This window comes from Pygocentrus nattereri, chromosome 3 (assembly GCF_015220715.1).
Source record: "Pygocentrus nattereri isolate fPygNat1 chromosome 3, fPygNat1.pri, whole genome shotgun sequence".
Taxonomy (NCBI): domain Eukaryota; kingdom Metazoa; phylum Chordata; class Actinopteri; order Characiformes; family Serrasalmidae; genus Pygocentrus; species Pygocentrus nattereri.
The window spans coordinates 49,149,669-49,167,168 of record NC_051213.1 but is presented as its reverse complement, the minus strand read 5'-3'; the positions used below and the strand labels follow the sequence as shown (position 1 = coordinate 49,167,168).

Sequence of the window (17,500 nt, the reverse complement as noted above, 5' to 3'; positions counted from 1 at the left end):
CCTTCAGTGCTTTGACTTTATATTCACTGTATTATAAACGTTTTCCTACGGGAATATTTGGACATGTAGTGTAAAAATGTAAACATCCACGTTGGCAGAAATGCCTGAAGTGCCTGAAGTGCCCCTCCCTGCTTCAGACCCCAGGCTTCATGCAGCCGGTCTCTATTTTGACCCTTCTGGCTCTGGAATGGTGTGGTACAGACGCAGGTCAGCGCTGTGTGAAAACACAGAACCTCCCACAGAATAAGCAAAGAGCAGAATATGAAATTCTGCCGTAGCTGCCCTTCCTCCACTTAACTGACCATAATTGGCCCGGGCCTATTTCGGGCGCTCCGTCTGCACTCCGCCCTCTGTCTCTCTCTCTCTCTCTCTCTCTCTCTCTCTCTCTCTGTGTGTGTCTGTCTGTGAGAGAGATGCTCGACCCATTCTTTAAACAATTATAACCACCAGATTGCAGCACAGAAATAGATGAAAACAGAGTTCAGAAATAGCCTCTATATGACCGGAGCCTTCTCCACCCCTGCACAGGCCCAGCAGGCGGCTGAGCGGTCACAGGGCCCTCCTTAGACTTTTCTCCAAACCGCAGCATAATGGACAACAAAATTACTGAGAAACCTGTCCGGCAGGGCAGAGGGGGCCGGCACAGGGGTCTGAGTTACCCCACAGTGGGGCTGACGCGCAGCACCGGAGTGATGTGATTATACTGAATCTAGTGCTAGAACCAACCTGCGCTTCCCTGCTTGGGGCTTCTTTCACCTGTGGAGGGCCAGTAACTTCAGCCAATGGGCAATTAGAAAAGGTGCACGACTCAGAAACTACTCTATCCTCAATGACTAGCCTCCCAGAGGTGTGCGTAAAATTTGCGAAGCAGTAAAAGCTACTGTCACAACAAACGTGCATCACCATACAGGGATGCGGGAAAGCGTTCCTATTCACTGCTGTCAGAAGAAAATCTCTAAAACGGCAACTTTACAGGAGAAGCAAAAACAACCTTTATTTTTAATGTAAGTCAGAGGAACCAGAAGTCATTTTGGGCCGTTTCTTTTAGTCCATTCATCATGAAATTTGCAAACGATGGAAAGGGCAACATGTTTTGTCAAAAACTGTAAAACATCAAAAATGGAGATGCGAGGTTTTCTCCCAGCAACAGCGATAAATGAGATACGAATGATAAATTATTTCCATGTTTTCCGTTTTAATTTTAATTGTTTACTCAGCAGCAAGCAGTGTAAGCAATGTTGGCTAAAGCTGCTGGATATCATGATGACGGTATGAAAAGCGGTTGTTATTAAAATACTGGTCCACTGATTGGATGTGACACACGTACGGACTTTATTTTGGATGTGGACAAACACAGAATTTAAAAGTGGCGTCACTGCTGTGCAAAATAAAAAGAAATGGAAAAGCAACAGTCAGCATCACCTCACACATAGATAGATAGATAGATAGATAGATAGATAGATAGATAGATAGATAGATAGATAGATAGATAGATAGATAGATAGATAGATAGATTTTGTTCCTTTGTGGTCACAGATAGTTAACTCATTATTTCAAGATAACATCAGCAACATTGAGATCAAAGGTTATTTTTTGATGTATAATTATTTATTATTTATAATTAACTCATTATGTCAAGACAACAATTTTGTTATCTTGATCACATAACTAACTCATTATCTCAAGATAACTTTATCTTGAGATCACAAGATAGTTAACTCATTGTCTCAAGATAACAACTTTGTTTTCTCGAAATCTCAAAACAGCGAACTTGTTGTTTCAAGATTATTACTTTGTTATTTTGAGATCACAAGATGAGTTAACTCAATGTCTCAAAATAACAACTTTGCTATCTTGCAATCACGAGACGCCTAACTCGCCACCTCAAGATAACAGCTTTGAATTTTGATCTAAGATAACAAGTTTATCTTGAGATCACAAGATAGTTAACTTGTTATCTCAAGATGACACCTTTGTGAAGATGTTTCTCTGTCCCTGTGAGTATGAAGTCATTTGATCTGTTCCCTCGTTGCTGCTTTAACAAGATGTTTATCATGAAAAGTCGCATCACGATACCGATAAAAATACGATTTATCGTACAGCCCTAACCAAGCGTAGTAAAAGGGTCCGCTGTCCGTAACGGTGATGCCCAAACTTACGCTAAATCATCCCGAAGCTGGACATACTAATCTCAGTAGGAGCCACTACTCAGTTGCTTTTTTCTGGCCATCATCTCAGACGTTTAACTGGACGAGTAAGTCAGCTGCCCACATGAAAAAAGCAAAATCAAAAGTGGAGGGGCCTCAACTAAAGACCCCGGATAAATGACAGCATGAAAGAGCCGGAGGAAGGCTTGTTTATTTCCCCTGATTCTGGCCGACCGCTCATCCATCACAGCCCCTTCTTTATTTCAGTTGTTCACCTCTCAGCGGCTTCGCACAGGCGGTTCGCATTTTACCCAGCTACTGGACAAGGGGGTTTCCTGCCGCACACACGCCAAACGGTGTCCAGATTGGCCGAGTCACAGGGCCGGTGTGAGTCTCCTCAGGGTACCTGCGGCACTGACCCGTGACAGCTCGTTTTCATGGCACGCCAGCCAAAGCACAGCCCTGGTGTTTTGCTGTTTTTCATGTTCTCCCCCTCTCACTCTCGCCCTCGCCTACAGCCAGGGCACAAAACACCGGCCTGAAAAATAAAGCACTCGAGGGAGTGTCGAGAAAAGGCTTCGCAAAAATAACAGCGTCAGGCGTGCGGCGAGGAGCCGGCTGTGTTTTAGACATTAGTGATCTGTGGAGGGGGAGAGTGCGCGACTAACGCAGGGGTGCAGTCCTGTGTTGGAGCCTGATAGGGGGAAAAGTATTTGGGGCTGGTCTTCATGGGGCCCATATTCTGTGGAGAGGAATTTGGGCCACATTGAGAGGCAGTGAAGAAACGAGACCTACAGCGCGTTTCACCCTCTATTCCATTGGTTCTGTCAGCTTAACATTTAGTAGAATAAGCATTTTAAAGCTATTCACTCTGCTTAATTATCTTGTGACCTCAATATAACAAAACTCTTATCTCAAAACTACAGAGCCTTGCTGGTGACATCAAACTTACGACTTAGTATGTTGCGGAAACGAGATCTGAATGTGTGGCCTCGACTTGATAAGGTATGGAAATGAGATAATTAAGTTGTGGCCAAAACTTAATCATCTCAGTCCCATGCCTTACTAAGTCATGGTTTATATGGGATGTCACAAGCAGGGCTCCGTACAAAACAAAGTTGTTATCCTGAGATAATGAGTTATTCATCTTCTGATCTCAAGATAGCAAAGTTATTATCATGTGGCAACGAGTTAATTATCCTGTGATCTCAAGATAGCAAAGTTGTTATCCTTAGATAACAAGTTAACTATACATAGTCGCAAGATAACATAAAGTTGTTAGGTTGAGATAGTGAGTTAATTATCCTGTGATCTCAAGATAACAAAGTTGTTACCTTTAGATAACAAGGAAATTATATTAAGATAACGAATAAACTAGACGTGATCGCAAGATAACAAAATTGTTATCTTTAGATAACAAGGAAGCTATACGTAATCGCAAGATAACGAAGTTGTTATCTTGAAATAATGAGTTCATTATCCTGTGTTCTCAAGGTAACAAAGTTGCTGTCTTTAGATAACGAGTTAACTATATGATGATGTGATGGCAAGATAACAAAGTTGTTGTCTCTAAATAACGAGCAAACTACAAAGTTATCCGTCTTGTGATCTCAAGATAACAATACATAAGGAGCCCCGTGGTCCAGAAAACTCCCACCAGATCCGTCCCAGATCTAACGTTTACATCCCGCATCAGACTCTTTCATTTGAAAGAAAAAAGCCAAGGAAAATGTGCTTTTCTCCAAAATGAGCCCTTTAAAGTGAAACAGACGTGTCCTAGAATGCTCTTAATTCCACAGCCCCCCGCCCCCCGCACCCCGCCCCCCGCACCCCCTCCCTTCTCCCCCAGTCAGCGTGACTATATGTAGAAACCAGTACCAGCTGGCAGCAGACGTGGAAATACTCTGGGGTTTGAAGAAAAGATCTGTACATATTTACGGGCGAAGGACCAGCTTGTTACATTTCCCGAGCTGCAGAGTGGGGGGGATATCCTGCAGGCCCCTCCAGTCATGCTGAGCGATTCATGGACCTCGGTCAGAGGAATCTGCTTAGATGAAATATATGTGCATAGCGCATATAGAGCCCCCCAAACACTCCTCCCACATGCCTTTGTTCTCTTCCTCCTCTCTTTTCCTGTGTGTCAGAGGATTAATTGAAATGCGAACTCATGAGGCTTTTGTTCCTTCGTGTTGATGTTGGGTGGCTTTATGTTTATCCATCCATCCATCCTCTAAGCCGCTTCTCCCTCAGGGTCGCGGGGGGTGCTGGAGCATATCCCAGCGGTCATTGGGCGGAAGGCAGGATACACCCTGGACAGGTCGCCAGTCCATTGCAGACAGACAGACAGACAGACAGACAGACACTCACACCCAGGGGCAATTTATCATGTCCAATTGGCCTGACTGCATGTCTTTGGACTGTGGGAGGAAACCGGAGAACCCGGAGGAACCCACGCAGACACGGGGAGAACATGCAGACTCCACACAGAGAGGACCCCGGTCGCCCGGCCGGGGAATCGAACCCAGGCCCTTCTTGCTGTGAGGCGACAGCGCCACCCACCGCGCCACCCACCGCGCCACCGTGCCGCCGCTTTATGTTCAATTTGGAATAACTGTTTAACCTCTTAAACTAAGGGGGGGGGGCTATATGTTTAAAATATTATATCACAATACTCCAAGACATTTTATGTATAGATATCGCTGTAGTCGGAAGAAAACCTCATATCTCCAAAACGGTAACTTTACAGGAGAAGGAAAATACCTACTTTACTGTTAATATAAGTCAATGGAACCAGAGTTTTTTCCAAGTCATTTTGGGTCATTTGTATTAGTCCATCCCTCATGAAATTTGCACATAATGTTAAGGGTAACATCTACTTTCGAATTATGTCAAAAACTGAAAAATGACAAAAGATGAAGATACGAGGGTTTCGTCCGACCACAGCATACGCATCATGATATTTAGTTAAGCTGCACTAAATCCAATTGTGGTCCCTCACCGCTTGAGTCCGCGGGACACGATGTCCGTGGTTTTCAAAAAGGATTTCAAATTTTGCTTCATCTGACCACAGAACAGTTTTCCATTTTTTTCAGTAGTCCATTTTAAATGAGCTGTGGCCCAGAGAAGGCGGCAGCATTTCTGTTCACAGACTGGTTTCTGGAAGTGCTCCTGAGCCCATGCAGTGACTTCCAGTACAGAATCACGCCTGTTTTCAATGCAGTGCCGCCTGAGGGTCCGAAGATCACAAGCATCCAGTATTGACCGTCGGCCTTGTCCCACACTTAAAAAGATGGTTCTCCAATGGTTCTTTAGTAGTAAAAATGGTAAATTCTATATAGAACTATCTTCATGACATTGTCCTTTGATCTGAAAAACCCTTTCATAATGCATAGACCCCCTTAAACATGCGGGGTTTGCATGGTTCTTTATAGAGTTATTTTATGTACTAAAGAACCTTTGAAGAACCATCCTTTTTAAGGGTGTAGAGCTGCAGCACTGCCTCCGGGTGACAATATAGCAATCTGGTTCACGCAGTTGGTTCTTCACAGCCTACATAACATGCCAAGGGTTCTTTAAGTGTTCATGGTTCTTTATAGAACTACTTTCTTTACTAAAGAACCTCTAAAGAACCATCTTTTTTAAGTGTATATGTTTGGTCAATTTGTCAGAAGGACCTAAAGGACGTTCTATTGTAGGGGGTTACTGTTTATGGAAATGAGCCCTTTAAGCTTGACTTTACACTCCTAAAATAGATGGTTCTTCAGGGGTTCTTTAGTACAGACTGTATAGAACCATGAACACTCAAAGAACCATTTGCATGCTTAAACGGTTCTTTGTATGGTGAAATTGTTCTTCAGACTGATGAAAAACGTGCTATATATGGTTCCAAATAGAGCCTTCTTGGACATGATTCCATAAAATAGCACCACAAAAGGTTCCAGTCATCTTAGAAGGTTGTCATCGTAACAGTAGCAGAACTCTTTTGTGCGATGCATACATTCTCCATCAATCTGAAGAACCATTTCACAATGTGAAGACTCGTTTAAGCGTGCAGATTGGTCTTTGAGTGTTCATTGTTCTGTATAGAACCACTGTCTTTACTAAAGAACCCCTGAAGAACCATTCTTTCATAAGAGTGTAGCTTGGACAGAACCCAGGATGATGTAAAGGACTTCTCGTTAGTGGTGAGCTGCCAGGAGGTGCTCTGTCCAGCGTGTGAGAAAGCGATGTTCTCTCTGTCTCGTGCGGAGGTGTTCTGGCTTTTCATCGGCTCTTCTTACCACCTGGTTCCTCTTCATAAACCTCTGGATCTCATCGTCTGGTTAGGTGCTCTTGTAGTGCTGTGGAAGTGTTGGCGTTCTACAGGAGAACATGTCTGTTATTATCCTTATTCTCAAAGGCAGCCAGAGGCCCTCTGTGTGCCGCTGTTTTGAAGAGATCTTGGGCTGTTTTGTCATATATTTACGTGAAACTACACCGTTCTTCAAGGGTTCTTTAGCAAAGAAAATGGTTCTATAAAGAGCCAAGAACACTCAAAGAACCCTTTGCATGATTAAAGAGTTCTCTTCATGGTAAAAGGGTTCTTCAGAATGTGTTATAGATGATTCTACAGCAGAGTCTCCATCAAGCTAAGGAAGCTTTTCACGATGCAAAGAACCCTTTAATCATGTAAAAGATTCTTTGAGTGTTTATGGTTCTGTATAGAACCTTTTTGAAAAGGGTTCTAATAGCACCAAAAAGCATTCTTCTGTTGTTACAATGTCAAGCTTGTCTTTTGGGTGCTATATAGAACCATTTTCATAAAGGTTCTATATAGAACCATAAACACTCAAAGAACCATTTGCCTGATTAAAGGGTTCTTTGTGACATATAATGGTTCTTCAGATTGATGGAAAATGTACGAGGCATGGTTTTTGAAAAGGGTTCTATACAGCACCCAAAAGCGTTCTTCTATTGTTACAAGCTTGCAATCTGAAGAATAAGGCTCTATATAAAACCAACAAGCTATATAGGACAAGCCAATGAAGCCATTCACGATGCAAAGTACCCTTTAATCATGTAAAAATGGTTCTTTGAGCATTCATGGTTCTTCCTAGAACCATTTTCTTTACTAAGGAACCCTTGAAGAACCAATGTTTTTAAGAGTGCAGAGATGCAGCACTACTCTGCGTCAGGGTGGTGCTGTAGCTAACTGGTTCACCCAGTTGGTCCATCATAGCCTAAACTCTTAGAAAAGATGGTTCCTGAAGGGTTCTTTAGTAAAGAAAATGGTTCTTTAAGATACCATGAATGCTCAAGGAACCCTTTGCATGATTAAATGGTTCTTTACGTGGTGAAATGGTTTAGATTGGTGGAGAATGTGCTGTAGATGAAAAGGGTTCTATACAGCACCAAAAAGGGTTCTACTATTGTTATGATGTCAAGCTGGTATCAATATAAGAACTATTTTTTGGTTCTTTGGTTCCAAGCATAAACGACACATTCACCATCGATCTGAAGAACCATTTCACCATGCAAAGAACTGTTTATGCATGCCAATGTTCTTTGAGTGTTCATGGTTCTATATAGGACCATTGTTTTCACTAAAGAACCTTTGATGAAACATCTTTTTTATGAGGGAAGGAACTGAAACTATCCCTCTGAAATCTGAATCTGAAGACACTCAGATTTCCTTACGGTGAACGGGTTGAACAGAAGGTTTTGTCTGAAGTCCTTTAAGGGTCAGATGAATGAGGTGATTTTTCACCGTGTTTCTCTCTTCCTCTCAGGTTTTGGGTCACTACATCCGCAGGCAGCAGGACCCAGAGACCTTCATTAATGAGATCAAATACATCGCCAGCGACCCGGATGACAAATACTTCTTCAACGTAACGGACGAAGCAGCGCTGAACGACATCGTGGATGCACTGGGAGACCGAATATTCAGCCTGGAGGGTACGAGATACAGTTAACAGATTAGCATGGAATGGAAGTGGTTGCTAGGGATGTTGCTAGATGGCTGGTGTGATATCCCAAGTGGTTGCTAGTGTGTTGTTGGGTGGCTGCTATGATATTCCAAGTGGTTGCAAGGGTGTTGCTAGATGGCTGGTGTGATATCCCAAGTGGTTGCTAGTGTGTTGCTGGGTGGCTGCTATGATATTCCAAGTGGTTGCTAGGGTGTTGCTAGATGGCTGGTGTGATATCCCAAGAGGTTGCTAGAGTGTTGCTGAGTGGCTGCTATGATATTCCAAGTGGTTGCTAGGGTGTTGCTAGATGGCTGGTGTGATATCCCAAGAGGTTGCTAGTGTGTTGCTGAGTGGCTGCTATGATATTCCAAGTGGATGCTAGGGTGTTGCTGGGTGGCTGCTGTGATATCCCAAGTGGTTGCTAGTGTGTTGCTAGGTGGCTGCTATGATATCCTAAGTGGTTGCTAGGGTGTTGCTAAGTGGCTGCTATAATATCCCAAGTGATTGCTATGATATCCCAAGTGGTTGCTAGGGTTTTGCTCCCAATTGGTTGCTAGGGTGTTGCTAAGTGGCTGCTATGATATCCCAAGTGGTTGTTAGGGTGTTGCTAGATGGATGCTATGATATCCCAAGTGGTCGCTAAGGTGTTGCTAGGTAGCAGCTATAATATCCCATGTGGTTGCTATAGTGTTGCTAGATGGTTGATATGATATCCCAGGTTGTTGCAAGAGTGTTGCTTGATGGTTGCTATAATATCCCAGGTGGTTGCGAGGGTGTTGCTACATGGTTGCTTAGATATCCCAAATGGTTGCTATGGTGTTGCTAGATGGTTGCTATGGTTCCCCACGTGGTTAATAGGGTGTTTTTAATTGACTTGTGCAAAGTTTTCAATATCGGCAAAGGCCAATGAATAACAATACACTCTGCAGCCCTAACGTTAGCTTATATTCCCAAAGCACATACTTCCATACTGATTTTTAGTTGTAGATATTCTGTGGCTCTGACATCTTCCACAAAGCCCTTGGTGTCTGCTGTTGCTGTGGCAGGTATAATGGCCCATTTTTGCTGATAAATGGCCTAAGATACAGGAAATGATGATGCCACCCTGTTAGAGGAAGGGAGGAGAACGAACTGAGAGGGTGAGGTGCCACCTCAGATGAAACTCCTGAGCTGGAGCAGAGCTCAAGGATGTACCATCTTGACTCTGAGGAAGGAAGGAAAGCAGGGAGGGGAGGGTTAGGGAAGGTGAGAAGGACGCCCGAGAGTGTGGACACGGCCGCTGGCACGGCAGGATGTCCAAACTGACCCAAAGAAAGGGAAGTACTTTCAACTTCATATGTGTCTGGAAGGCAAACGCTGCTGTTCAAAAGTTTGGAATCCTGTGTCTTTAATAAAATGTATTATATATAGAATGTTATATATAATTTATAACTTAGGTAATAAGTTAGACTATTGCAAACAATGTAAATTTTGTAAACTCTTCTTCTTCTTCTTATTTCGGCTGCTCCCTTTAGGGGTCGCCACAGCGGATCATCTGCCTCCATCTTGTCCTATCCACTGCCTCCTCTACTTTCACACCAACTATCTCCATGTCCACCTTCACTACATCCATAAACCTTCTCTGAGGTCTACCTCTTCTCCTTCTACCCGGCAGCTCCATCTCCAACATTCTTTGCCCAATATATCCACTATTCCTCCTCAACACATGTCCAAACCATCTCAACCTGGCCTCTCTGGCTTTATCTCCAAACTGCTCCACCTTCACTGTCCCTCTGATCTACTTATTTCTAATCTTGTCCATCCTGGTCACTCCCAACGAAAATCTCAGCATCTTCATCTCCGCCACCTCCAGCTCAGCCTCCTGTCTTTTAGACAGAGCCACAGTCTCCAAACCAGACATCATAGCAGGACCACTGCTGTCTTATAAACCTTCCCTTTCACTCTTGCTGCTATTCTTCTGTCACACATCAGCCCTGACATCCGTCTCCACCCACTCCATCCTGCCTGCACCCTCTTCTTCATCTCTTTTCTACACTGTCCATTGCTCTGGATGGTAGACCCAAGATATTTGAAGTCATCCTCCTTTACGACCTCTACTCCTTGCATCTTCACCTTTCCACCTGCCTCCCTCTCATTCACACACATGTATTCCGTCTTATCTCTACCGACCTTCATTCCTCTCCTCTCCAGTGTAAACCTCCACCTCTCCAGATTCTGTAAATTTTGTAAACTACACAGCAAAAATTATTTTTCAGTTTTTTATTCAATATTTCAAGGATTTAATAAATGATTTCCTGAAGAAAGTGCAGAGTGATTACGCAGCTTAAGCACTTGCTAGGTGGTTTCTAGGTTGTTGCCGAATGGTTGCTAGGGTGTTGCTTGATGGTTGCTAAGGTGTTGCTCAGTGGCTGTTATGATATCCCAAGTGGTTGCTAGGGTGTTGCTTGGTGGTTGCTAAGGTATTGCTTGGTGGCTGCTATAATATCCCAAGTGGTTGCTTGGTGGCTGCTATGATATCCCAAGTGGTTGCTAGGGTGTTGCTAGGTGGCTGCTGTGATATCCCAAGTGGTTGCTAGGGTGCTGCTAGGTGGCTGCTATGATATTCCAAGTGGTCTCTAGGGTGCTGCTAGGTGGCTGCTATGATATCCCAAGTGGTCTCTAGGGTGCTGCTAGGTGGCTGCTATGATATCCCATGTTGTTGCTAAAGTGTTGCTAGGTGGCTCCTATGATATCCCAAGTGGTTTCTAGGGTGTTGCTAAGTGGCTGCTATGATATCCCAAGTGGTTGCTAGGGTGTTGCTAAGTGGCTGCTATGATTTCCCAAGTGGTCGCCAGGGTGCTGCCAGGTGGCTGCTATGATTTCCCAAGTGGTCGCTAGGATGTTGCTAGGTGGCTGCTATGATATCCCAAGTGGTTGCTAGGATGTTGCTAGGTGGCTGCTATGATATCCCAAGTGGTTGATAGGGTGTTGCTAGGTGGCTGCTATGATATCCCAAGTGGATGCTTGGGTGTTGCTAGGTGGCTGCCAAGTGGTTGCTAGGGTGTTGCTAGGTGGTTGCTATGATATCCCAGGTGGTTGTTAGGGTGTTGCTTGGTAGCTGCTATGATATCCCAAGTGGTTATTAAGGTGTTGCTCAATGGCTGCTATGATATCCCAAGTGGTCGCCAGGGTGCTGCCAGGTGGCTGCTATGATTTCCCAAGTGGTCGCTAGGATGTTGCTAGGTGGCTGCTATGATATCCCAAGTGGAAGCTTGGGTGTTGCTAGGTGGCTGCTTTGATGTACCAAGTGGTTGCTAGGGTGTTGCTTGGTAGCTGCTATGATATCCCAAGTGGTTATTAAGGTGTTGCTCAATGGCTGCTATGATATCCCAAGTGGTTGCTAGGGTGTTGCTTCATGGTTGCTATGATATCCCAAGTGGTTGCTAGGGAGTTGCTAGGTGTTGCTGGCAGCCACCTAGCAGCACCACTTTTCTTGAAGAATTGTGGATCTTCATTTCATTATAGTACCATGTTGGGTTGGTTTTATTGTAACTATATGCATTTTGTGAGCCTAATTAGGTCAGTTGGTCTGTAATTGATGAGTTATCGATTGTACTGTAATGGATGTGATTTCTTTTGCCATGACAGGAACACTGAGCTACAATGAAAGTGCCTTCCTTATGGAGATGTCCCAGATTGGCTTCTCTACACACATTTTAGATGTGAGTAGACACTGAAAAAAGGAAATGTGAAGGGTCTTTGGTGGTCTACACCACAACATTTTTTTAATATGCCTATATATTAATGATAACTATATGAACTGTATATGGTAAATGTATGAACTGTGATGGTGCTGTTGTACAGTGCCTGCCATTTATGCTGCAGTTTATTGGCCGATCCTCAGTTGTATCTACAGTTACTGACCATTGGAACAGAAACACCTTCCATCCATAGCATTAAAACCACCACCTTGTTTCTACACTCAGAAGAAATTAGGATGTGCTGCGTTATTGAAAGCCTACTGTGCTGGTTTCCAGGATGGGATCTTGTTCGGGATGGTGGGAGCGTATGACTGGGAGGGAGGCGTACTGAAGGAGAGCAATGATGGAAGAATCATGCCTCCACGAGAGGCGTTCGAGAAAGAATTTCCGCTGGAGCTGAAGAACCACGCGGCTTACCTGGGTAACCTCAACACCTGCACATTTAACCTGTTATACACCACAAACAGCAGATAATATACATGCACAGTAAATACAACCCCATTTCCAAAAACGTCGGGACGCTGTGCAAAATGTAAATAACAACAAAATACAATGAGGTGCAAATCATTTAAACCCTATATTTAATTGAAAATAGTACAAAGACAAAATATCCATTTTAAAAATAGATGCCCATTTTGAATTTGATGCCAGGGGCTTGTTTACCGCTGTGTTTCTTCACCTCTTCCTTTAACAAAACTCTATAAGCATTTGGGAACTGAGGAAACACTTCTGGAGATCCATCCATCCATCCATTTTCTAAACCGCTCCTCCGTCAGGGTCGCGGGCACTTCTGGAGATATGAAAGTGAAATATTTTCTGTAACATAGGATTTCAGCTGCTCATCAGTTACGGGGCTCATTTGTCATATTTTTCATATTATACTGTGCCAAATGTTCTCAGTGGTGACCGGTCTGGACTGTAGGAAGGTCAGTTTAGCACCTGGACTCTTTTAATACGGAGCAGTGCTGCTGTAATACATGCAGAATGTGGTTTGACATCGTCTTGCTGAAATAATCAAGGTCTTCCCTGAAAAAGACGTCGTCTGGATGGCAGCAGATGTTCCCAAAACATGTAAATATCATTCAGCTTTAATGGCCCCTTCACAGATGAGCACGTCACCCATGCCATGTGCACTAATGCCCCCTAAACCATCATGAATACTGGCTTTAGAACTGAGCACTGATAACAAGCTGAAGAGTCTTCAGCCCGGAGGACACAGTGTCCATGATTTCCTAAAAGAACATTCTTTTGTTGATTCGTCGGACCGCCGGACACTTTTCCACTTCCCCTCAGTCCATTTTAAATGAGCTCAGGCCCAGAGAAGGTGGCAGCGTTTCTGGATCCTGTTTATATTTGGGTTCTTCTTTGTGTTTTAGAGTTTAACAGCGTTTGTGGATGCAGTGATGAACTGTGTTCACAGACAGTGGTTTTCAGAAGTGTTTCTGAGCCCATGCAGTGATTTCCACTACAGAATCATGTCTGTTTTTAATGCAGTGCTGCCTGAGGGCCCAAAGATCACGGTCTGCAGATACTGGTGTTCAGCCTCGTCCCTCACAGACAGAGATTTCTCCAGATTCTCTGAGTCTTTAATGATATTATGTACTGTAGATGATTGGGCAGTCTTTCACAGAGTGGTGAACCCCTCCTCATATATATATGTATACATACATTTATAAGTGTATGTATAATACAAAACACAGCCCTCTCTGTGTGTATCTGAGATTTAAGCATGGTTGTGTACGGCTCTGTTACAGGTTACACCGTGTCCTCAGTGACCGTAGGGGACTGGAGGAGGCTCTATGTGGCCGGAGCCCCCAGATTCAAACACAAAGGAAAGGTCATCCTGTTTGACCTTAGCCAAGATGGAGACGTCACCATCACACAGGCCCTGAATGGAGAACAGGTACAGGACAAACTGATCTGAGGCAATTCATTTGGAGATATAACTGCAGAAAATCAGATTGTGTCAGTAACTGGTTCCGTGTGTTTTCATGCTCTTGAGTAATCAGATAATGTAGAAACTGCGGGTCTATGTGAGTCAGACAGTAATCGCATTTCTTCTTCCCAACCAATAGACTCACAGAATCAGACGTGACAAACATTGTGTAAAACTCAAGCATCATGGTGTGGCTTTTTTTTAAATCATCAAGTCCAGAAGACGAAGAATATTTTAAATCCTTTATTTTGTCAAGCATGTATTTGGTTTCAGTGTCGCTCCAGAAGTGTTTTGCTGTGTCTTGCAGCAACGCTGCTCACTTATTTCTGGTACCGCCGTCTGTTTTCACACATGTGAAAAAGAGTTTACAGCACTGAGAAATCTGATTACTGAGCTAAAACCAAGCCTCTTTATTAAACTTCTTAATCGGATTTTAGACCTTACTCCAATCTAAAGGGCTCTGTTTACACTACCATTTGAATGATCAGATAACTGCAGAAATCAGATTATGATCAGATTATTGAGTATATGTAAACACACTCAATCACAGCACTACCAAAGCATTTCAACGTTTTCTCAGTAGACTTTGACTTCCCCCCCCCACCCCCCGCCTCTGTCTTTGCAGATTGGCTCGTATTTTGGCAGTGAGGTCTGTGGGGTGGACGTGGACCAGGACGGCATTACGGATATCCTCCTCATCGCTGCCCCCATGTTCCTCGGAGCAGGAAACAAAGAGACAGGGAAAGTTTACATCTACTGTCTGGATGGGGTAAGACACTACACAACAAGCAGTATGAGGCAGTCTTTGCATGTCAGGATTAGAGGTGGGTGAAATAGCAAAATTATAACATTATATTACTCAAAGAAATTTTTACAAAATACAGTATGTCACCATTTTTTATTTTTCAGACAACTGATCAGCTGGAACTAAGAAAAAAAGAACCACTGGTGCTACATTTTCAAAAATACTATCAAAAACTCTGAACACAGTGTGTTTTTATTCAGTATTTGGCGCTAAATCCTGTTAAACAGGACAAATTTTGCTCTCATAATGAAACATGCAGTTGGTCACTACAAGCAATGATGATATACATGATATGTTCACAGAAGCATATTATATTGACATAATTTATCACGATAACAGTATATATTGTCATATCACCCAGCCCTAGTCAGACTCATAAGGCTTTGTTCATCAGACTAATGGCTAACAGCTAACCCCAAGAGACTGGCTTACCCGTCCGCTCATTACTAATTGTCTGAGAGCTGAAATTGCCCAGGACTAGAATATAAGAATGATTTCATACATTTATCCACACCTAAGTTGCTTTCCTGTTATAGAAAGTATTGAATGGTGGTGGATCTCATCTCTTCCCTTCTCTTCCTTCCTCAGGAGGGTTTTGCTCCTAATGGGACGCTACAGGCTCAGTCCAAAGCCCAGGATGCTCGGTTTGGCTATGCCATGGCTGTGGCTCCGGACCTCAACCACGACGGCTACGCTGACCTGCTGGTGGGAGCCCCACTGGAGGATGACCACCAGGGGGCACTTTACATCTACCATGGCGATGAATACTACATAATACCTCAGTACAAACAGGTAAAGAGTTCAACACGAACCACATCTTGGTCTAGGACAGGGGTCGGCAACATGCAGCTCTGGAGCCACTTGCGGCGCTTTTCCTGCCCTGTCGCGGCTCCACAGCTGAATCAGATCAGTAGGTAATAATAAAATAATCCTCCTCTACAGTAAAATAAAGCTCTGCTGATCCTTCAACACAGTTTAACAGTAAATGGTCTTAAACGCTGGAGTTAATGTAGAACTGCTGATTCACCCTTTAACCCTGAAGATCAGCACAGACTGCTGGTCACCATAGCAACACAGACAACAATCTCACCAGCTAGTAGATAAAGAAATGGTAAAGAGAGAGATTTAAGATGGACATCGACCATTTGGAGACGAATGGACTGATTAGTGTTTATAGGCACTCCAGTTGGTTTCCTGATATGTTTAATCTGCAACGGGAAACTGCCAAACACTAAGTTGTGAAGCTGAAGTCAGTATATGGTTGTATATGGTTCTTTGTAGCACCAAAGATGGGTTCTTGTGTTGTTGTAAGCTTGACATTGTAACAATAGCAGAACCTGTTTTGGTGCTATATAGAACCCTTTTTAAAAAAGCATGCAAATAGTTTTTGATGTGTTCATGGTTGAACGGTGATGGTGAAATGGTTCCTCAGATTGATGGAGAATGTGTTGTATATGGTTCTGTATGGCACCAAAAAGGGTTCTTGTATTGTTACTAGCTTGACACCAACAGCAGAACCTAGAACCATTTTAAAAAAGGTTCTACAATCTTCTTCTTTCGGCTGCTCCCTTTAGGGGTCGTCACAGTGGATCATCTGCCTCCATCTCGCCCTATCCACAGCCTCCTCTACTTTTATACCAACCATCTCCATGTCCACCTTCACTACATCCATAAACCTTCTCTGAGGTCTACCTCTTCTCCTTCTACCCGGCAGCTCCATCTCCAACATTCTTTGTTCTTAGAAAAAAGGTTCTACAATACATTCTCCATCAATCTGAAGAACCCTTTTCACCATGCAGAGAACCCTTTAAGCATGCAAATTGTTCTTGGAGTGTTTGTGATTCTATAGATCCACTTTCTTTACTAAAGAACCCTTGAAGAACCATCTTTTTAAGTGTAGCTTGTCCATAAACGAATGACTATATTCTCCTTTATACAGTCTTCACTCTCACTGTCATTCACTCTCTTTGTCTTTGTTGCTTTCTCCCTGTATTTTCTCTTCCTTCATCCGTCCACCCGTCCTCCTCCTCCTCTCTGTCTGTAGCGCATCTCTGGCTCCTCCCTCTCTCCAGGCCTGCAGTATTTCGGCCGCAGTCTGAGCGCTCTGCTGGATATGGATGGCGATGAGCTGCTGGACCTGGCGGTCGGAGCTCAGGGCAGCGCCGTCCTCCTCAGGTGCTCCACACCAAAGCTTTTCATGCATTTTTAATGTAATTTATAGAATTTTCTTCATGAGACTTGAAAACCACAAGACTTTCTAGATATTAATATTGTTAGAACTTCATTCTGAATATTTATTAGAAATGTACTCTAGATAATTCGAATCTGAGATTTTTAAAAACTTCATCAGATTTGCAATCTCTCTTGTGGTTCAAAAGTTATCAACACAGAAAGTTGCAACAACAACTGGGAACGTTGCCTATGATGCACAGCTATGTGACGTGTTCAATGTGCTGTCCCTGGTGCTGAACACAGAGCTGAAGGTGCAGGATCCAATCGTTATGAACCCGCATGAGAATCTCTGGAGAAATGCTGTCACAAGCCTCCACGATGCGGTGCTGAAGGTGGTGTTTGTTGTGGATTTTCTCAGCATACACAATTTGTTTGAGATGATCCCAGAGATAAAAGTCATTAATGAAATAAAAAAAATAATAAAACGGTGTCATGTGACTTTTGACTTACCCTTTGTAAAGTATAAAGTTCAGGCCTTATTATTTATTCAGGCTTTATTTTTGGCCATGAAGTTCAGAATATCCACCTTTTTTGGCTTGAGGCTCAACCCTTGAATGCAGTGTGCCAAACTCCCAGTAAGTTGTGGTTGTGATGTCACAAAGCATGGAGGTTTGGTTGCCTCTGATAGGTCTAACTCATCTACAAAACATTTACGTTTAGGGCATTTTGGCTGATGCTCTTTTCCAAAATTGACT

The 17,500-nt window shown here is 43.4% G+C and overlaps 1 protein-coding gene across 2 annotated transcripts in view; it reads left to right on the top strand.

Moving 5' to 3' along the window:
* itga10 (integrin, alpha 10) overlaps window positions 1-17,500 on the top strand; it is an 81,335-nt gene that overhangs the window by 45,191 nt on the left and 18,644 nt on the right. For both annotated transcript variants that reach the window (XM_037536719.1, XM_037536720.1), the window contains exons 10-16: window positions 7,916-8,081; window positions 11,720-11,793; window positions 12,109-12,253; window positions 13,587-13,735; window positions 14,394-14,537; window positions 15,162-15,365; window positions 16,618-16,748. In XM_037536719.1, coding sequence (XP_037392616.1) covers window positions 7,916-8,081; window positions 11,720-11,793; window positions 12,109-12,253; window positions 13,587-13,735; window positions 14,394-14,537; window positions 15,162-15,365; window positions 16,618-16,748 — 1,013 coding nt within the window. The remainder of the gene's footprint in view (window positions 1-7,915; window positions 8,082-11,719; window positions 11,794-12,108; window positions 12,254-13,586; window positions 13,736-14,393; window positions 14,538-15,161; window positions 15,366-16,617; window positions 16,749-17,500) is intronic.